The sequence below is a fragment of the Zootoca vivipara genome, chromosome 5 (genome assembly GCF_963506605.1).
Source record: "Zootoca vivipara chromosome 5, rZooViv1.1, whole genome shotgun sequence".
NCBI classification, from domain to species: Eukaryota; Metazoa; Chordata; class Lepidosauria; order Squamata; family Lacertidae; genus Zootoca; species Zootoca vivipara.
Window position 1 is genome coordinate 48194423 of NC_083280.1, and position 22152 is coordinate 48216574.

The following is a 22152-nucleotide window of genomic DNA, read 5'->3' on the forward strand; positions in this document are numbered from 1 at the left end:
CAGTGTCAGCCTGGAGCCAATATTGTACTTTGTGAATTCAGTAAACATATGACATTACTAGTTCTGTCACTGTGGAACAGAAATCCTGTGTAAGACATAGCATATACATGTCATGTGCTTGCTAAATATACAAATAAATAAATAGGTAGCCCCTATCTTGAGTCAACTTCAGTTCTATAATGCTGCACTAGGAAAATACATGCTGTTTATACAGCTTGTGTGTTACATAGTTTATTTCATATAGTATTTCAGGCATGCTCACTAAAATGCAAACTATCACTACAGCAAGCAACTTGCTCTAATAGGATAGTTGTGCTGGTTTTTAAACAAGAGAAGGAACTGTGGTTTTTGTATTATACAGTAAAGTAGACCCACAACTTATGCAGGGGATCACGCCTAAAGCCAAAATTGTGTATCATCAAAACCCATTGGGTTTAAAGGTGGTTGGGATTGCCAAACTCATACTTCCCAGAACCCCACCTCTTTTCTATTTATTTATTTTTAATTGCCATGCACATTAATCTCACAAGTTAAGTGTTTGCAAGTTGTGGGCTTACTGTACTGTCTACACTGTTGTGTATAAATAAGTACATGTTTAATTAGTAGTATCTGTGCTGCTAATTTCAAAGGTGCTACTTTACCAGGTGTCCATAATAATGGTACTCTGTTGGTTAGCGTCTGTCTTGGGAGGAATGCGCCTTTCAGGGTGAAGTCAAACTGCTGGAAGGTTGCAGGACCTTCTGGCATAACTCCTGAGGGCAGAATCCACATACCGTATATACTGGCGTATTAGACGGCTTTTGAACCCAGGAAATTTTTTTCAAAAGTTGGGGGCCCGTCTTATACGCCGGGTCCAAGAATCTGCGGTCACCGCATACGGTGGGGGGAGCTCAAAAACTGCTGCATCCCCACTGTATGCAGTGACCATATGAACGCAAAGAAGCGTGCTCGTGAGGGGGCTGCTCCCCGCCAGGGAGAATGGCTCCCTCATGGCTTTGTCACCTGGATCAGCGCAGAGATACAGTTTTGTGTATTTCATTGGTGTCAAGCTGCTGCCTCTTCTCTTTTTGTCAGCGCAAAGCAAAGGGATCTCTCCGTCTCTCTCTCTCTCTCTCTCCGCTCTCTCTTTCATTGCTGCTCAGCGTCTTTCGCTGGCTGTGTGAGCCTCCGATGTCTCTGCCCCTCTATCGCTATCCTCTCTATGGTTTCTTTCCCCCCTTTTGCTCGATTTCTCTGCCTCCCTCTCCCTCTCCCTCTCCCTCTCCCTGGCTTCTATTCCCCTTTTGCTCACTGAGCCAGCCTCGTTGTCTCTCTCTCCGCTCTCTCTTTCACTGCTGCTCAGCGTCTTTCGCTGGCTGTGTGAGCCTCCGATGTCTCTGCCCCTCTATCGCTATCCTCTCTATGGTTTCTTTCCCCCCTTTTGCTCGATTTCTCTGCTTCTCTATCTCTCCTCTCTCTGGCTTCTTTCCCCCTCTCAATAACTAAGCAAACAAACAAACCACCATTTCCCCGGCTGCAGACTTGAGTGCTGGAGAAGACAGCCTCCCCTCCCCTCCCCTCCCCTCCCCGCCAAAAAAGGGCTGGAGTACATCCCAAATTCTATATTTTAACTTGAAAAGTAAGGGGTCATCTTATACGCCCAGTCGCCTTATACGCCAGCATATACGGTAATTAGAAAACTCCACAGTGAGTGCATGAGTGACCAGGGCAGTAGAATCGCTGCTTTGTAATAGGCTTAGCACACTGTTCAGTTGACCACCTATTGTTTAACATTGATCAAATTTTGTTGAATAGTCTGTTCCGTCACCTCTCAGGTGGGCACCATTGCCATTTTAAGAGAACAGGGCAAACATTTTCTAGAAAAATAGCAATGGTTGATCCTAGTATTCTAGATAAAAGCCAGAGAAAAGAAACATTCACATTTATAGAAACAGCACCAAACACTGTTAGAAGTTAAATAAAAAAATTCCTTCAGTAGCACCTTAAAGACCAACTAAGTTTTTATTTTGGTATGAGCTTTCGTGTGCATGCACACTTCTGAAGAAGTGTGCATGCACACGAAAGCTCATACCAAAATAAAAACTTAGTTGGTCTTTAAGGTGCTACTGAAGGAATTTTTTTATTTTACTTCGATCCAGACCAACACGGCTACCTAACTGTTAGAAGTTAATATTCATATTAACACACACACACACACACACAGAAATAAATTTAAATGCTTCACAATAATAGTATTAAAATGCTATAAGATAAAATGTACTTTTATTGTTCTGACACTTGACCACTGTTTAACAATAATTGACAGGTCAAATGGCATTCCTGGTTGTTTGGTGCCTCGTAGCAAATCCCTGATCAGGGCTCCTGGGTGTTCCTGATCTTGGTGAAATTTGTTCAGCAGTTTGTGTTGTTCCTTTTGGTATTTGGTGTTGGAGAGTTTCCTCTTAGCCTTGTCATGGTGACCATAGCACCTCATTTTTTGTCCCCTTTTGATCATATCAGAATCGTTTCTGCAGCTATGAATAGCATTGCGTTTTGTTTACATCGTATTATGGGGAAACAGATGCTGCTTTAGGCAGCGCACAATGCCAGAAAGCTCTGGGTAAAAATACAAAACAGGCGTTTGAACCATCGAGAGGAGTCTTTCTGAAGCACCGAGAGAATGATAGCTGTGTGTTGAGGTACTGTTGCATAGAACTATTGAGTCAGAGATAGCAGAAGTAAGCCACATCATTGCATAACTGTATCATACGCACAAATGTAGTAGAGCAGAAAGAGACTTCCTGGGGTGGGACAGATACTTCTGCCCGGGTCAATGTGTGAATAGACAGATTAAAAACATTTCAGGGTAAGGTAAGGAAATAGCAAATTGTTTACATCTGTAAGTAGTTAATGTTCCTGTTAGCTTTTTTCATGTCAGTTAAGGTCTATTTGTGTGTTTGTGTGTGTTGCATGAAATACTGAGTAAAGAACTTTCAGTTAGCTCTAATTTTATATTGGCTAGTGGGAGCTGCTTATCAGCAGTTTCCAGACATGCAGAGCTTGAGGCTAGTATTGCTAATATAGTGGTACACTATTGGCAAGAATTCACTGGGCTTCCCCCACCCCCCCATGTTCCTAACCTCACCTTCCCCACATTTATAATAGTCTAGCAGTTTTAATGGTATTGCAGTGCAGATAAATTAAGACCCCAAACCATTAATTCCTTCAGCATTTTCCACTTACCATCCCTTATTTGTGGTTTCCCCATAGTTTTATGTAATAATACAGTATAGCCAGTTATAGAGACATTGTGTAATTTTAAAAAACTAAATCCAGATGTATCACAATATCTAATATATAGTTTCATCCACTGTTGGGTTGCACTTTTTGGTTGTTGATGTATAAAACATTATTCCTTATTGGGGGAAATCTGATCACCTGGTTGCTGTCAGCTCTGGTTTCCTCAAGGCATTTTGTAATTGAGTCAAGTCTAGAGTGAGAGACTAGGGTGATGTCCGCTGCTTCCAGAAATGCTTATATAAAGAATAAAAATAACTTCCTGGCCTTATATTGCACCTCTTAGCGTATGTATTATGACACAGTAGTGTTCAGCTTAGAAAGCTTTGTAGAATGTCCTGCCACGGTCGACTTCAAAGACGATCAGACATTCAGACATTCTATACTATATGCTATAATATGTAACAAAATAAGATGTTAATTAGTAAAATCCATAGTGAGTTGGAAAACACACACACACCATGGAATTTAGCTCAGTTGGGTCAAACATCCGATTAGTCTTCCTGTTTGAAAAAGTTGTTTTTCTAAGAAATGGCTTCAGGTAGGAATGTCCCCAGTATTTCATCAGCTGCTGTTGGGTTTGCACGAATGGTTACCAATACTTGATTAAAATAATTTTGAAGTAAATGTGTTGCATGTCAGAGTGGGACACATCAAGGCAAGAAGCAAGCTTGTGGGGGAGTGACATTAGTGGGAGAAGATGGGGGAATGGTGGGTGGGTGGGTGCGCGCGCATGTGCACACACACATGCATGCATGCATGCATGCTCCTTTCATTTCCTAGCTCTAAAAAATCCACAAACAGGCACTAGAGAAAGTGCAACTCAGGGTTATTTCTGCTATGGGCTATTTATGCTAAATTGATGTAGTTGTTCTGAAGTTCAGTACAGAGATTCCAGTTCCAAAATATTTCAAACTTAAGTTTTAAAAAATGAACTGCTCTTTAATAAGTAACTATCTTGGATGGTAACAACAACAACTAGCTGCTGATTCTTCTTGTTTTATATCTTCACAGGCTTTTCGGGAAGACCTGGAATCACTTATTCAAGAGCAAATGAAGAAAGGCAATAACCCAACTGGGTTGCTTGCCTTACAGCAAATTGCTGACTACATTATGGCAAGCTCTTTTGCAGGATTTTCTTCATCTCCTCTAAGTAAGTAAAAGGATGTACAATTAATATTAATCCTTTCTAATAACTAAAATGACCTTTATAGAGAATGCCTATCCTTGTTCCTGGATTACCTTATGGAAAACCTGACCTTGATAAACTGCTGATAGATTCACTTTTGCTTCTACTGATTTCTGTTTGTGATTACATATACATGTATATATGAGATATCAAAACGATCCAGTGTTCTGCTGCATACAAGCAATACCACTCCCTATAACCCAGATAGCCAATGTGCTGCCCTCCAGACGCTATTGAACTACCACTCCTATCAGCCCCAGCCACAATGGCAGTGGTCAAGCATGGTGGGAGTTGTAGTCTAGCAGCATCTAGAGCAGGCATCCCCAAACTTCGGCCCTCCAGATGTTTTGGACTACAATTCCCATCTTCTCCAACCACTGGTCCTGTTAGCTAGGGATCATGGGAGTTGTAGGCCAAAACATCTGGAGGGCCGAAGTTTGGGGATGCCTGATCTAGAGGGCCACGTTGCCTATACCTGCTTTAACCTCTAGTTTATATATGGCAAATATAATGCTTTCTTCTAAAAAAGAACTGCTATGTTAATAGCTAGCTTTTTTATTTAATTGTTAATTGAGGTAGCAGGAAAATATAAAAAGTGACATTTTGTTGCGAAATTCTGCTTCAGGTGGTGTTTCAAGTACCTGCCTGTGTCACCAACTTGGTTCTGCCTTCTCTTTTGAAAGTCAGAAAATGAACATTTCTCAGGTGCAAAGTTCAGTAGTTTAAATACTAAAGGTTGTTGGGAAGGTAATGGAAATAACCACAATGTTAGCAGTTTCCAGTTCAGTCTAAAATGTTACTATATGGTTGCTTTGAAGAGAATGTTCTAATGATTTTTTTTATAATATAATTTAGGCTCTGGATTGGTTACACCTATCAATGACCTTCCTGGGATAGATACCACTACATATGTAAAGGGCGAAAAACTTACTCGTTGTAAATTAGCCAGTTTGTATAGGCTGACAGATCTGTTTGGATGGGCACACCTGCCCAATTCATATATCACAGTAAGTACCCTGAAGTCAGCATTTCTATTACTTCTTTGCATATTGGAAGATATATCTGCCCTATAAATTGCATATTACCCCAGGATTAAACATACAGTTTTGTTAGCATCACAGTAACCTTTTCCTCTCAATTTCCAGGTAAGAGTAAGCAAAGAACATGATCATATTCTTATCATTCCAAGAGGCCTATCATTTTCTGAAGCTTCTGCCTCCAATTTGGTATGTACTTAACATAGGGAATAATGTTATACACTTAATTATGTTGAGAATGTTGTTCTGTTTCATTTACTGTTGACCCCAAAAGACATTTCAGAACCTTTAGGACATACAGGCATCCCCCCACTTAGGCGTGTTATATTCACACATATATGCATGGAGCCAGGAAATGATAGAAAGAAGGAAGGAAGGAAGGAATCGTACAAGGAAATGGCAGGAGAGAGCCTCCCTAGCCAACAGCTGATGTGGGGGGGGGGGGTAATGCAGCAGTAGCAGCCCCTTTACCGCTCATCCTCCAGCCAGCCCCAGAGATTCAACTGGATTGGAGAGAGAGCTGGAGAGCACGGAGAATAGGCATTTAGTGTCTCTTTAAAGGGGGTTTCACACTTTACATGATTTCACTTAAGCGCCCAGGGGCCTGGAACGTAGCCCCTGCATGTGGGTTGATGCCTGTATGTGCCTAATGCTTTTCTTTGAGCAAACAACCAAAACAAAGGTTACATTTTTCCCCCAGTTGCTAAAACGCAGCTACTTTATTGCAAGTGTCAATCTTCAGGTTTCTATTCAGGTTTATATTACCTTTCACCTGCAGCTTTCTGCTGAACAAGCACTTGCATTTTTAACTAGTCCTCTGCCAAAATTTATCTGCTGCTTCTTACCATATGATCCTCCTCCTTGTTCTCTGTTGTCTCTCCCACTCATGTTTATGCCTGATCCTGTGCCTCTTAAGTACCTTAAATTAAACTTGGCTGTTTGTATCCAGGTGCATATAGTGGGAGAACATGGATGGAGTGAGCCAGAAAGCCTCCCTGTACCTAAAGAAACACTTCATTAAGCAAAACAACTCCTATCCTATTTGAGATAGTCTCCTTTAGAAAAAGTGTAGCACACCTATCCCTGCCCCACAATTTGAGCTTGGAGTTGGCACACTGAACAATTCCATCCGTTTTATTGGGAAATTGTCTTTTTCCTCCCTTAAGCCACTGTTAGGAAATTCAACATGCATCACACTGAGAGTGACATAATCAGAAATGTGATGGGAATCTTAATGGCTTCCCTCATTGCAGCTGTTTGCTTCCCTTCCTACTTATTTGGTGGCTGTAACAGCAGAGAAGTCTCATGGAGGCTACATTCACTATCTGGCATTTTACATGCTGCGATGGCAGCAAACCAAGTGTGAAAGTCGGTGCCTAAGTCCATTGTTTTGATGTCATGTGTCCTGGAAACAACATGTCCTGGAGCTCCTGAATATTGTCCTGGAAGGAAATAGCCTGAGACTGTGTATGCAGCATGCAAGGTTACAGGGAAGCACAGGTGCTTGACACTTAAGGCTTGGTAGTAATCTGAGCTATAAGAACTACTTTAATAGGCACAGTATTTGCTTCATAATATAAAGGAGTATTAAAGGGACGCAGGTGGCGCTGTGGGTTAACCACAGAGCCTAGGGTTGCTGATCAGAAGGTTGGCAGTTCGAATCCCCATTGTTGAGTCCCATTGTTCGGTCCCAGCTCCTGCCAACCTAGAAGCTGTACACAGGCTCCCTCGGCCAATAATGTGAGATGAGTGCCGCAACCCCAGAGTCGGTCATGACTGGACCTAATGTTCTGGGGTCCCTTTACCTTTACTCGTTACCTAATCAAATACCTCAATAAAGGAATATTAATACCTATAAAGGAGTATTAAGAGCTTGTCAAATCCATATTTGCAAGCAAGGTAATTTACTAACTACAGCAGCATCTCCTGAGGGTTTGTACTTTTTTCTTCAATGTTTAGTAGACAACTTAGAGCTGAAGTACAACAGAGCCGACTGAAATGGCTTTAAAAATACCATATCTTTGGACCCAGGTGGCGCTGTGGGGGACTCAGGTGGCGCTGTGGGTTAAACCACTGAGCCTAGGGCTTACTGATCAGAAGGTCGGCGGTTCGAATCCCTGTGACAGGGTGAGCTCCCGTTGCTTGGTCCTAGCTCCTGCCAACCTAGCAGTTCGAAAGCATGTCAAAGTGCAAGTAGATAAATAGGTACCGCTACAGCGGGAAGGTAAACGGCGTTTCCATGTGCTGCTCTGGTTCGCCAGAAGCAGCTTTGTCATGCTGGCCACATGACCTGGAAGCTGTACGCCGGCTCCTGGAAGCTGTACGCCTAATGCGAGATGAGCGTGCAACCCCAGAGTTGGTCACGACTGGACCTAATGGTCAGGGGTCCCTTTACCCTTTACCTAGAGCTGAAGTTCAACAGAGCCGACTGAAATGGCTTTAAAAATACCATATCACACTCATTTAAATATTGTAGTAATTCTAACACTATACTCCATGTTTCTCCTGAAAGTTGAGGAGCTATAAAAGCCAATTCTATGTTCTTTGGTTACTCTCAGTCAAGACTGAAATATAATTAGTGTTGTTTCTCTGACTTGGCTTTTCAGGTAAAAGTAAACATACTGGGAGACGTGGTTGACCAGGGAAGCACCAATCTCAGCATTGACAGTTCAGGATTCAGCCCTCATGCAGCCATCTACTCCATGCGCCCTGATGTTCGATGTGTGATCCACATACACACTCCAGCAACAGCAGCTGTAAGTCTGTTCTCTTCTTAATGTGGCATAAGGAGGAAAATGTTCCAATAGTACACCATTACAGGATTGACTGAAGCTCAGGATTGATTTGTGTTGAGAATCTTCAAAGCTCCAGCAAGTCTATTAATACGTTGTTGCTCTTCAAGGTATGGATCAACTGCTCTTTGCAAGCAAGGTAATTCTCAGATGCTTACAAATTTAAACAGGCACAAAAACAGCCTGTTGTTGACATTTGATTAATTCATCTTGAGAATAACACAAGTTATATAGAAGTGCTATACTTAGTGCTCTTTTATTTCTCAAATTCTTGAGTCTGCTTTTCCTATCAAAGTAGCTTTATTCCTATTAACTATAATGTGTACAATACATCAAAATGTATACAATATGCATACAATACCATCAAAATCAAGTCTTTGTCTACTTCAGATACACACCAACACTGCACACTCTAGAGATTAAAGATGAAAGCTGTTCCTGCATAGGATCAAAGCAGTAAATATAGCAATAATCTGTATTTTCATGTTTTGCATTATTAACCTTTGTTAAGTTTGACACTTCAGCTGTTATGCTATGCATAGCCGTTCAAAAGCAAGGCAGTAAAGAAGACGTTAATACCGGTAGTACAAAATTTTAACTTAAAATGACCCATCAGATTGATATAAATTAATTAATACATGTATTAATAATCACTTAGGCTCACCCAGACTCAGTATTTCAGCTAAGGCCCGGGGGCCGGATGCGGCCCAATTGCCTTCTAAATCTGGCCTGCGGACGGTCCAGGAATCAGCATGTTTTTACATGAGTAGAATGTGTCCTTTTATTTAAAATGCATCTCTGGGTTATTTGTGGGGCATAGGAATTCATTCTTCTTTCAAAATATAGTCCGGCCCCCCACACGGTCTGAGGGACAATGGACCGGCCCCCTGCTGAAAAAGTTTGCTGACCCCTGCAGTATTTGGATGAAACAACTACATTATTATAGAAGCATCCAATTAACAAATAGCTGAATGTACAGCATAGCTGAAAAGTACAAAGTTTTCCAGACATTCAAACAACAAAACAATACTATTACCGTAATAATAAAATTAAAATGTTTGAAAACAACCACAGCTAATAATTTCAAGGTTGCCAGGTACAATGTATTTCAGCCATCCAATGCCTAGGTAAATGGGAATGTTTAAAAATTCCTCCTGAATGTTAACAGCAGTACACAGAAGCAGCACCAACAAAGCCCCAATATAGTTGATCATTTAGAGCCTTGTATGCTAGTACTAACACCTTGAATTGGGCCCGGGCCACTCACTGACAACCAGTGCAGCACTTTTGGGACTGGTGACACATTGTCCCATCAGGCTGCCCCACTTAACCAGTCTTGCAGCTGCGAACTACGCTAGCTGCGGTTTCCACACAGCCTTCAAAAGCAGCCCCACTAGTCCAGATAGGAGGTGATTAGAGCATTGACAACTGAGAGCAAGTTATCTTAGTTCAGGATTGGTCATAACTAGTATCCAGTGTTTTCTTTTCACTGCCAAAGAGGTTCCTATATGCAGAATAGAGATGGAGGGTATTTTTTGGATTCATTCTCTTCTATGCCACCTTCTATTCTGTTCTGAAGTATCCTTTGACCCTCAAGAACAGGTTTAGGGATGAGAATGATCAGTCCTATGGGTGGAGTATGAATACGCAACAATCACACACACATCCTTCATTGGCAGAAACATCTGTTGGATCAAAGAGCTTTACATGAGCAGAGGGACACCATTAGATACAACCCTTAGTCTTTTTTTTTAGAACTCCCCATTTACTTGAACTATATAATTCTGAAACCATCTGCCTTGTCCACATTTGCTTCAAAATCCATATGATGGCAATCCATCCATAAAACTCCCACAAACTATTGATAGTCTGCTATCAACTAGGTAGGAATCCTTGTTCTCCTAATTTTCAGATAGTGGTGAACTAAAGTTATTAAACAGGTACTTTCAGTGTCACTTGAAAATTAAAGAGTTTTCACATTTGTTCCATGTTACAAGCGTTATTTCTTTGAAACAGGTTTCTTCCATGAAGTGTGGTATACTTCCTATCTCTCAGGAGGCTCTCATTCTAGGAGATATTGCATACTACAATTATCAAGGATCTCTGGATGAAGCAGAAGAAAGACTTCAACTCCAGAAAGTTCTTGGGCCAAGCTGTAAGGTATTCCACTCTAGTTAATGTTTTTGTTCAAGGTTTCTAACCTTACTCAGTTTCTGTCACTTACAAGTGTCTCCATTCCTTAGGTGCTGGTCTTGAGAAACCATGGGGTAGTAGCACTCGGAGAGACTTTAGAGGAAGCTTTCCACTACATCTATAATGTGCAAATAGCTTGTGAAACACAGGTGAGAGAGACAGAGAGATGTGAAGCATTTTAAATGCTATATAAATGCTGGCTTCTAAAAAATATTGTTTGTGTGTGTTTTAATAGGATGCTTGCTACTAACAGCTACTTACTGGAAATCCAGGAGAGAAAATGAAATCTATGTTTAACATATACTAGGAACACCAACAGTGAGCTGTACACAGAAGCTACACAGCCCTTGTCCTAGTATCTAGTAGTGGGTAATGCACTTTGCAAGATAGCTATCATGTTTGTACATGTTAACATATTGAAAAGAAGAATATTAGCATGCATTTTCTTTCCAGAAAATTCAAGAAGGCTATATATTCACCCTTCAAATAGTACTTGGAAAAATTTGTAATAACTGAGTCCTTTATGTCACAGGTACATGCACTGGCTGCAGGCGGCGTAGACAATCTTCTTATCCTAGACTTACAGAAGTATAAACCTTTCACACACAATCTGGTAGCATCTGGAGGAGGAGGAGTTAATATGGCCTCTCAGTTCAAGTGGAAAGTTGGAGAACAGGAGTTTGAAGCACTGATGAGAATGCTGGACAACCTGGTGCGTTCATCTGTCTAATCTACAAGTTCTCAGTACTTTGAACAAGTTGCTCCCCATGGGATTGTTCCATAAGAAATTATGCTGTCACTTTTTTCCTGTAAATAAGACACCTGAAAAAGAAATAGCAACATGAAGTAGGTTTATAAGTCAACATTCAAGTTCAATTTATATCCATGCTCATGACAAACTCCTCCCAGACAAACCACAGGAGGTAAGCAGAGTCCAAACCTTAGCTACAGCTTCTGGTTTCTCTGGAGTGACACAAACCAGGAGCTTGGGTTCAGATGTAACACTAAGCTAAACCATGGTTGAGCTCCGAGTAGCCCAGTGGCAGCAGGACTGAGGAGGAGCTAAGTGGCAATGAGTTTTCCAGAGAGTATCATACACTTGTATGTCCATGCTTAGCCATAGTTTTGTTTAGCATTATATGTGAACTAGGACACACTAGATTGGCTAAGGTAGTGAGGTAGTGGTTTGGTCCATAATAGAGAATCTCTGATCTCCTACCCACTTTTTATTTATTGGACTCTGCTATCTCTGTATAAGGAGTTACTCGCTTTCTGTGGGGCCTATGATGTAGAGCTACTGTGCTGCCATACCATACTTGTTCTGCAGTCTTTAAATAATTGTTTGGCATTTAGTGTTAGGATACAAAGGTGTTGAAACTGTTAACATATATTGTCACAGTTTGAGTTGGGATGGGGGTGAGGTTGAAATTACCACCTGAAAATTAATTATGATTTAGGATTAATTTTATGCCAAAGATTTTATTGTCCAGGCGCAGTGTATAAAACTTTCCCCCTCTTGCACAGGGTTACAGAACAGGCTATGCTTATCGACAGCCTCTTGTGAGGGAGAAGCCCAGGCACAAGAGTGATGTTGAGATCCCAGCCACCGTGACTGCCTTTTCCTTTGATGACGATTCAGTTCCAATTTCCCCTCTCAAATTCCTAGCACAAAAGCAGCAGCGGGAGAAGACAAGATGGTTGAATTCTCCAAATACATATTTGAAAGTAGATGTTCCCGAAGAATCCCGGAATGGGGAAACAAGTCCCCGGACTAAAACCACAGTAAGCAGCTCCCTAGTGATGGGGATGGAATATACCAAAAGGGGTGGGTGGGAATAGGCCCATACAGTGACCTGTATGATAGAAGTTATGATTCTGTGGTGGATTCCATGAATGAGCTACAATTTTGAAAGAGCCAGCCTACTTTGATAAACAAGGAGCAGTAAGTGTGGATGGCATATTTTGACAGCAGTTCTGCCAATAATCAGGCGGGCAAATGTTGTCTCCATCTTCAAAAAGAGGAACCTTTCCAGTTCTATGATTCTGTGTTGTGGTAAAAAGAATAGTATTCCTGTGCACTGTCCCAAATATGGTATTTTATTCTCTTCAATTCCCTGCCAAGTTCAGGGTGCTGGTTTTGATGCATAAAGCCCTATATAGCTGGAGACCAGGATACATGAAAGATGGTCTTAACCCTGTGCTCTGCAGGTGAAGCCTATTGCAGATACCATTATCACTGGATCTCCGTCCTGCACAAAGCAGGAATTAGGCCTTTGGTGTGACAGCACCTACACCTTTTGGAATTCCCTCCCTGTGAACATTGCACAGAAGCCATCTCTGCTGTGTTTTTAGCACTTGCTGAAGACTTTCCTTCTTCAATGAGCCTTCCCCAGTCTGTATCCATATTGGATTTTTTAAAAAGTTGTTTTCATTGTTTCTAACCCTGGGGTCCTTGGGAGGAAAGACAGGATATAAATTTAATAAAATGAATAATTTCCAGAGCGCATGTATGAAAAACAAGTATTATGCAAGGCATCTGACCACAACATAAATTCAACTTTAAAAGATCAGCTCCACCCAGTGGTGGCTTAACAAATGCAACAATGCCTTGTAGTTTCTATCAGCAATTTTCATTATGAGAAGTACTGCTTGAAAGGAATGATAAAAATCCCTGGTTAGGAGGGATAGTTATCCAGGTAATTAAGAAATAAAGTGGATGTTCAGTCCTTCATTATAGTATTTTTGGCAGCGGAAGTACTGTAGCAAGTATCCTTGCTACGTCAGTATTCAAATGTCAGTCCTTTTCAGGTACTTAATTAAAAATACCTAAATGCTATTCAAGCTAGAGGACCATTACACATATAAATATCCTGATGAAATGATATACTGAAAAGCTAAGTGGCATGGCAATGGATTATTATTAGGTCACTTGGATAATTTAATATAAACCCCATTGCCCTGAAATGTCCCCTAGCCTTTACCAACTACTAAATTGCAATATCCTCGCTTCCAATAACATTCTTCCTTATTTCTCTTTTTCTTTCCAAGTGGATAAAAGCTGAAGATTCATCTAAGCTTAGTGGAGGAACTCCAATCAAAATTGAGGATCCAAACCAGTTTGTTCCAATGAATACAAATCCAAGTGATGTACTGGAAAAGAGGAATAAGGTAAGGCAAGGCAGGTTTCTTGAAGACATAAGCTTATTTGCTTCTTGAAAATAATCAGTACCTAACTTACTCTGCTTGTTTGAGAAGCATTACAAAACTTTTCAGTAACATCTAAAATATAATGCAATATTACTGGTAGCTTAAAGGTAGCTTTAAGTGGAACAGGAACTTGCTAAAATTGTCCTTAGTTTGGTTCTGAAAAATTGCTTTTAAATGCCCATCAAAAACCATATTTTGATCAGAAGAAAAATGTTTAAGGTGGGATTTTCTTCTGTGCTATTTTTAACATTACACTATTTTGGAGATTCCTTCTTTATAAGTTTTTAGAAAGAGCCTGCTGTGGTAGCCAGAAACCTCACACTCTTCTGCCTGCTTATTTCCCAGTGAGCCAATGCATTTAACAATGGCAATGAGGAATAATGACAAGAGGCTCTTTGTAAATGCAGACTGTTGGCTGCTTTCACTCCCCAATTCATTTTTCTGTTTTCATACTAATTCAAGCTCCACCCTGGGAAATTATTGTCCTGCCAGACACAAAATGTTTCGTGCAGAAGTTCTGGGAATTTCTTACTTCACATCTGCTTGTAATCAAAAGAGTTTGCCACTATCCTGAGCAAGTCAACTTAGTTCAGAAGAGATCACTTTTTTCTTGGAAAAGATCAGTATGGCAGTGTCACTCAGACATTGGCTTAAAAAGGAATTATCTGTTCTAGGCATGCAACTTTCTCTGGCAAACTTGAGGTAGAGGAGTGTCAAAGTGGGAGGCTATGTTTCAGTTAACTTTCATTGTGTCCCTAGCTGTGCACCATGGAGCTGTATTGTCAGGGCAGCTGGTGCAACAGGAGACAGAGAATAATCACAGAGGTTCTATCTCGATTTACACGTACTCTACTGACAACATAAGCAGCAGCAGGAGGAGAAATAATGTTAGACTACAGCAGTGCCATGGCATGACATTGAAGCTGGGTCATAATAGATATTCTGGAACAAAAGAAGAGCAGACTGATAATTTGCCAACTTAGTAAAAATTCAACGTTGTAAATGTATATGTCTTGCCTGAGAACTCCCTGCTTTTTAATCAAACTTTCTACTCTTGATTCCTAAATCTAACTATATGGAAAGGAAGACTAAAACGCCGGGTTAATAATAGCATGCAATTTGGATATAGATAATATTTCATGCGTGTTGAAGCAAAAATGTAAATACACTTGGCATTGGCTTTTTCTAAAATGACTATGTAACCATTTTAGAGCAGATTGACTAGAATGAAAACAAATAACAGTAAAGTAATAGATTAACTATAGTATCTGTTTTCTGTGACCCATATGAAGTTTGAGGTTCCTGATACATCAGTGTGCTTGTGAAAAGGCTTTTCAAAACCCTTCTGCTTTCCCCCCTTCCAGATTCGGGAGCAAAATCGGTATGACTTAAAAACTGCAGGTCCACAGTCTCAGTTGCTTGCTGGAATCGTAGTGGATAAAAAGCCCAGTGTTGTAAGTGTTATCCATTGTCTGAGTTAAGCATATAACATCTAAAGCAGGCTTCCTCAACCTTGGCCCTTCAGATGTTTTGAGACTACAATTCCCATCATCCCTGACCACTGGTCCTGCTAGCTAGGGATCGTGGGAGTTGTAGGCCAAAAACATCTGGAGGGCTGAGGTTGAGGAAGCCTGATCTAAAGCATGTTCAGCATTTATATGATTCTCCACATTTTATATGATTCTCTCCTTGCTTTTGTAATACTCTTCATACAAAGCAGAAGCAGATTTTAAAACCACCAGTCCTATTTAAAATATTTGTAAAGAGTTTTTAGAGAAGCAATAATTTATGTGATTTGATTTTTCACTGAAGATAGGATTGTGCCCCCGTTTTCATCTTAACCATAATACATACAGTCATACCTCTAGTTACATATGCTTCAGGTTGCGTACGACATGGGATACGTATGCGCCGAACCCGGAAGTACCGGAACGGGTTACTTCCAGGTTCGGCAGTTTGCGCATGCACAGATGCGACGATTGATGTAATGCGCAGAAGCGCCAAATCATGCCGTGCACATGCGCAGACGTGGCGCTTCATGTTCAGGACTTCTCATGTTGCATACGGGGCTCCGGAACGGATCTTGTACGCAACATGAGGTAGATGTATTATGAGATCAGGTGGACAACTGCTATGAAAATTGTAGGATTCTTGAAACAACAATGCTGGGCAAGCTTTCTACAAGTCTTTAAAGTTTGTTTTGACTGGAACCTGGTATTGATTAAAGCCGCTTTCTGTAAGTTCACTAACCTAGTAATTGAAGCAATTACCATATTTTTCCGTCTATAAGATGCCCCCATGTATAAGATTTTGGGGGACTCCAATTTAAGAAAATGGGGGGAGATGTATCCGTGTATAAGACGCCCCAAATTTTTGACATTATTTTTAGGGTAAAAACCTAGTCTTATACACAGAAAAATATGGTAGCTCAGTTGGTAGAGCATGAGATTTTGATCTCAGGGCCATGGGTTCGAGCCCCATGTTGGGCAAAATATTCCTGCATTGCAGGGGGTTGGACTAGATGACCCTCATGGTACCTTCTAACTCTACAATTCTCTGTTCTGCTGATGGTTTTAAAAAATGCTGCACTTCTTTCAGATTCTTATTTTGAAGGATCCTATTACCAGCAAAAGGCTCATTTGTAATTGTTTAATGTGCTTGTTTTTTTATTGACTTTATCCCCTTTAATTTATTTTATTTTTTTTTCTTCCAGCCAATGCAGTTTGAAGAAGATGAGCATGCCCCACCAGCCCCTCCCAACCCATTCAGTCATCTCACTGAAAAGGAACTGGAAGAGTACAAGCGGACAATCGAACGCAAGCAACAAGGAGTAGATGGTGAGTGTTCTGATAAAGTGGTGATGGAGAATATTCAGGTAAAGATTTAGTGAAGTTTAAATTCACCAAAAATGATTTAAATTTTTAAACTAAGAGCCATTACATTCAATAATATCAATGGAAGCTTCAATAACTCCACTTTTTAAAGGCCTGAATCTCTTCTGGCAAGAATTTGTTTCTCACAACTTTCTTCTCTGTAGTGCTATGCTGTGTTGTGACCAGTAAAATCTTGAATGTTATGCTGCCCCTTACTTTGATTCATTTTGTGTTTTAATATCCATTGATCTATGTGATTTGTAGTTCTAAGGGAATCTAATCTTGACTTGATCAGGGTTCACTCCATTCCATGGAGCCAATCCAGGAGGATACTGTGCTCAGTAGTATTGAAAGTCACAGAGAGATGAAGGAGCAAGATTGCACTCCCCTTTGCTTACTGTCCATCAGGGTGGCCAAAGACAACTCAGTCCTATGGCCAAGCCTGGACCCGGATTGGAATGGATGTGAATAACCTGTCCTCCAAGAATGCTTGCAGTTTTCCCAGCCACTGCACTCTCAACCACCTTCCCCAAGGAGGAGAGTATTTACAACTGGCCAATAGTTGCTCCAATCCAAGGGGACCAGGGCAGTTTCTTTAGGACTGGACGGCCATCTTTTTTTACCCTTCGCCACCAAACCCTTTAAACATGCTATTTTACTAAGATTCCCATATTTCAAAAAGTAAAAACCAGGACACCCCGAAAGTTGTTGAGCTTTTCTCAGAATTGCCTAAGATCCACCAGAAAGTGCTGCCTTTCGGAAATTCCCCCCGGATGTTAATTCCACCTTTGAAATCCTGGTAGTGTCCAGAAAAAAACCGGACGTATGGCAGCCCTAATTTTACTCTCACTACTTCTAGTAGTCTTAGGTAAATTTTAAAACTGGACCCTTGTTAAATTTCATAGTCCTATAAAAGGGCTTATATAGAAAGGAAGGGTGGCATCTGTTACACAGTTGTATTGCTTTCTCATGTTGCTGTTATGTCGGCATCTGAAAACAAAGGATTGTCTCCTTGCCTTAGAAATTAGTATCAGGTCAATAAAGTAGTACAATCAGCAGGGTTAAAGGTAAGTATCTTTAAATCATAATTTCTCAAGCTAAAACAGTCTGACAGTAGTATTTTCTCTTGTCTTCAATCTTGATATTATTGCTAGCAAACTTCTAACTTGCCCATTTCTTATTTTTGAAAGCATAAAGATTCAAAGGTAAAAATATTGCATTACAAAAACTTTTCCACCCATCTTCATTCAAAGCATCTGATAAGGAACTTTAATTGCTAATTTGCTGTTGTCTAACACTAGCATTTTCAACACTAACGTTGCATAGTTTGTTCTGTCTATTTTGTATAGTAACCAACATATGTTTGCATGGAAAACTTCTAAATAATTGGGACCATATAGAGTGTGTTATAATATACTAAGTTTGGGTTATTAATAGGATGAAATTATACTAATGTTAACACATATAATTATACTAATCAGGTCAGTGCTAGTGAAGTTGCTTGTGTTTTGTATGCACTAACGTACACTGATCTCTTTGCATTTATTTCATTTTGGCATGGCTTTTACTAATTCAAGCTCTTGTCCTACAGATGCTGATCAGGAATTATTCTCAGATGATGGGTCATCTGTTTCACAAATTAATTCTCAAACTCAGTCCCCACAAAATGTCCCTGAAAAAGTAGAAGGTATACAATGTAATGTCCTATGCAGTATCGTAAGCCTGTTACACGCTTCCTTGCCAATTACTTTTAATTACTTAGATCAGGAAATGAAAATATAGTCATCTTGCCAATATGTGAAGACTATGATTTATTTTCTTGAGCTACATCTTTTAAGAATCCTACCGGATTTATCAAAAGTTAAAAATCCAATATCTTCTCTCTAAATAGGGTAGGTTTACCTATAATCTCATTCATTCTTCAGAACAGGTCACTTCAGAACAGTTTCAACACCATGTTGATCTCCTGTTCCTGCAACAATTTGTGTTCATATCATTTGGAGAAAGCACTCGCATTTCTTTCCCAGGGTTATATGTGTGCATTGGCTCATAATACAAGGCTAACATAACAGTCTATGCTGTTGCTCTGTTGGAATTGTCACTGCATCACATTCTATTCAGATACACTGTCTGTAAGTGTCCAGTTGTGGCTAGGACATAGCTGGAAACCTTGATTCTATGGGAATGTTAGGGATGTGGATTAGGATATATTATTAGATAGATCCTATCCAAGTGTTCCATCCCACAAACCCCTTCTCAGGCAATTCACAACATTCATTACATACAAAACAAAACATAAGCAACTTTATTCAACCACCCAAGAGTCCCAGCTTGACACGCAGGTTCTGGAAACTCTGTCTTGGCAGGGGTTTTGTTAGGATGTCTGCTGTCATCTCCGATGTGCAGCAGTACGACAGTTCGACAAGTCCATCTTGTATCATCTGGCGAACGTAGTGGTACCTGACCCCAATGTGTTTTGAGCGTGCTAGGAACTTCTCATTCTGCGCCAGCTTTAGACAGCTTTGGTTGTCCTCCAGCAGGCTTATAGGTTCCTTTCTCTCCACGCCAAAGTCTGTTAGGAGTTGGTCCAGCCAGGAAATCTCTCTGCACGCTTCTGTAGCCGCAACATATTCCGATTCTGTAGACGATAAAGCTATACATTTCTGTTTATAACTGCCCCATGTGATAGCTCCGCCCCCATACATAAAGACATGCCCGCTTGTGGATTTATAATCAGAATTATCACCCGCCCAGTCAGCATCAGTGTACCCAATGAGCTTAGGGTCACTGACAGCTGGTAACTTTAATTTACAATCCATTGTACCCTTAAGATATCGAACCACCCTCTTCACACCAACCCAATCATGCTCAGTGGGACTACTCACTTTCCTGCTGAGAATCCCTACTGCATTGGCTAAATCAGGTCTGCACGTGGTAACTAAATACAAAAGTTTACCAATCGCTGAACGATACTCGGTGTTGTTTGGCAGCAGCTTCGAATCCTCTTGGTTCTTTAAGAAGTCTGTAGCCATCGGGGTGTCGACGGGTTTTGCATCCTGCAATTGCATACTCTCCAACAGTTCAATTATCTTTTGCTTCTGATTAAGTAGAAATGAACCATCCTGTTCTCTTTCCACTTGAATCCCAAGGTAATACTCAACTGGTCCTAATTCCTTCACTTGCACTTCCTTGTTGAGGTGCTGGACTACATTTTTATAATCCCTGTCATTTGACGTTGCGATTAAAAGGTCGTCAACGAAGGCAAGAATATAAGAAAATTGTCCATTACTCTGCTTAGTGTACAAACACTTGTCAGCTTCACCTTGCTTGTACCCAAGTTTCACCAGCATTCCATGCAATTTCAAGTTCCAGGCTCTGGCTGCTTGTTTTAAACCATACAGTCCCTTTTGAAGCTTGCAAACCAAATGTGCCTCATTTGGCTTTATAAAACCTTTAGGCTGCTTCATGTAAATTTCTTCAGAAATTTCCCCATGCAAAAACGCAGTAGCTATATCGATGTGTTTCACCTCCATCCCTTTTGATGCTGCGATGCTTAAAAGTAATCTTACGCTACTGTATCTTACTGTCGGTGCAAAGACTTGGTCATAGTCGTGGCCATATTGCTGTGAAAAACCTTGTGCCACTAGTCTTGCTTTGTAACGTTGCACCTCCCCTTCTGAACCCCTTTTAACCTTGAACACCCATTTGCTCCCAATTGCTTTCTTACCAGCAGGTAATTCTGTGAGTGTCCAGGTCTTGTTCTTGTGCAGTGCGTCAATCTCCTCCTGCGCGGCTTTCCTCCAGAGACTGGCTTCGGTGGCTGGCATCTGCTCTACCTCTTCCCAAGTGGAAGGTTCTGGTGGAGACGCCGACCCTGCAAAGTAGGACAGTCGTAGTGGCGGAACGCCCTTGTTGGTTCTGGATGAGCATCTGACCTCTGGTTGTGCAACCGCATCAGCATCCTCATCCTCCTCCAACGCTGGCATGTCCACGTACAGCTCCTCCTCTTCGTCTCTGGTGCCGCCAGGGGTCTGGACCTCTGCGTCTTCTGGGGTGTCGCCTGTAGGGGGTGTTGTGACACTAGAAGGTATATTAGTTCCTTGTGCTAAAGGAAAACTTATAAACTCTTCATCTGGTGACTCTCTAGAACAGTCAATAACAGTGTTCTTTGTATCAAACTTTCCTAGTTCATCAAAATGAACCACATGGTATGGGTCTACTCTGCCACTCTTTGGATCTAGAACTCTATATCCCTTTCCTCCAGGAGCATATCCAACCAGGATACCTGCTTTTGCTCTGGAGTCAAGCTTGTGTCTGCGCTCTTTGGGCACGTGGTAATAACAGACACTTCCAAACACACGTATGTGCTGCAGACTTGGGACTCTCCCGTGCCAAAGTTCAAATGGTGTGCGTTCTGCACCCTTTGTAGGCAATCTGTTTTGCAAATAAATCGCCGTATTCGCCGCTTCACCCCATAGCTTCTGTGACAAGTTGGCCTCTTTTAACATGCACCTTGTCATCTCCATAATAGACCTAAACTTTCTCTCAGCAATGGAGTTCTGTTGAGGCGTGTAAGCAACTGTAGTTACATGTGCTATGCCTTCTTGTGCCATGATGGCCTTCATCTGCCGTGAGCAAAACTCTCCACCATTATCCGAAATTAAGGTGGAAGGAGCTCTCTGGAATTTGTTCTTCACCATGTTTAAGTACAGTTTGAACAATTCCGGTGTCTGACTCTTTTCTTCTAGAAAATATCCAACACAATATCTTGAGAAGTCATCTATAAATATCAGAATGTACTTATTGTTTCCTAGGGAAGGTACATTCAGCGGACCACATAGGTCAGTATGAACAGTGTCCATGACTTTTGTGCTTCTCTTCTCTGTACAACGTGGGAAGGAAGGCTTGACTGCCTTTTCAGTTATGCAAGTTGTACAGTTTGGCATTGGTGTACTGCAATTCTTTACCTGTAGACCTTTTACCAGATTTTCCTTCTGCATTTTCAGGATAAGGTTGGTATCCCTGTGTCCAAGCCTTTTGTGCCAGAGTTCCAGATCTGGTTGATCCTTTCTGCTGGGTTGTGCAACCCTTGCAGACTCATTCTCTGAAATATCAATCTCATACACATCATTGATTAGTTTGGCTTGAATAAACACTTCACCATCTTTTATCACATTGCATTGTCCATTTTTAAATATAATTTCAAAACCTTTCTTGTCCAAGCTAGACACACTTATTAGATTACAGTTCAGCTTTGGTGCATACTTAACATTACTCACTGTAGTATCAAAAGACTCATTGTTCACTTTGAAATTCAAGTTCAAAGATCCTGCACCTATTGACTTTATAACATTTCCATCAGCAATTTCAATCTCAGACTGTTTATTATTGTCTATTTCATTGAAATATTCCCTTTTATAACAGAAGTGGCTGCTTGCTGCACTGTCCAGAAGCCACTTATTGCGCTTTCCTTCAAAGCTACATTTCTTTCTTGCAATATCATTGCACGCCCACGACCCCCCTTCTTTTCGCCTTTTGGTGGAAAGGGGCGGGATTTATTCCTAGGTGCCCGGCATTCCTTCGCC

At 41.0% G+C, this 22152-nt stretch overlaps 1 protein-coding gene across 10 annotated transcripts in view; it reads left to right on the forward strand.

The window, feature by feature from the left end:
• ADD3 (adducin 3) overlaps window positions 1-22152 on the forward strand; it is a 106737-nt gene that overhangs the window by 79140 nt on the left and 5445 nt on the right. For 9 of the 10 annotated variants that reach the window (XM_035134161.2, XM_035134156.2, XM_035134158.2 and 6 more), the window contains 12 exons: window positions 4291-4429; window positions 5321-5472; window positions 5611-5691; window positions 8109-8258; window positions 10311-10454; window positions 10538-10636; window positions 11020-11199; window positions 12012-12269; window positions 13536-13655; window positions 15059-15148; window positions 16408-16531; window positions 18159-18254. In XM_035134161.2, coding sequence (XP_034990052.1) covers window positions 4291-4429; window positions 5321-5472; window positions 5611-5691; window positions 8109-8258; window positions 10311-10454; window positions 10538-10636; window positions 11020-11199; window positions 12012-12269; window positions 13536-13655; window positions 15059-15148; window positions 16408-16531; window positions 18159-18254 — 1633 coding nt within the window. The remainder of the gene's footprint in view (window positions 1-4290; window positions 4430-5320; window positions 5473-5610; window positions 5692-8108; window positions 8259-10310; window positions 10455-10537; window positions 10637-11019; window positions 11200-12011; window positions 12270-13535; window positions 13656-15058; window positions 15149-16407; window positions 16532-18158; window positions 18255-22152) is intronic. The other variant, XM_035134162.2, reaches the window with a different exon arrangement.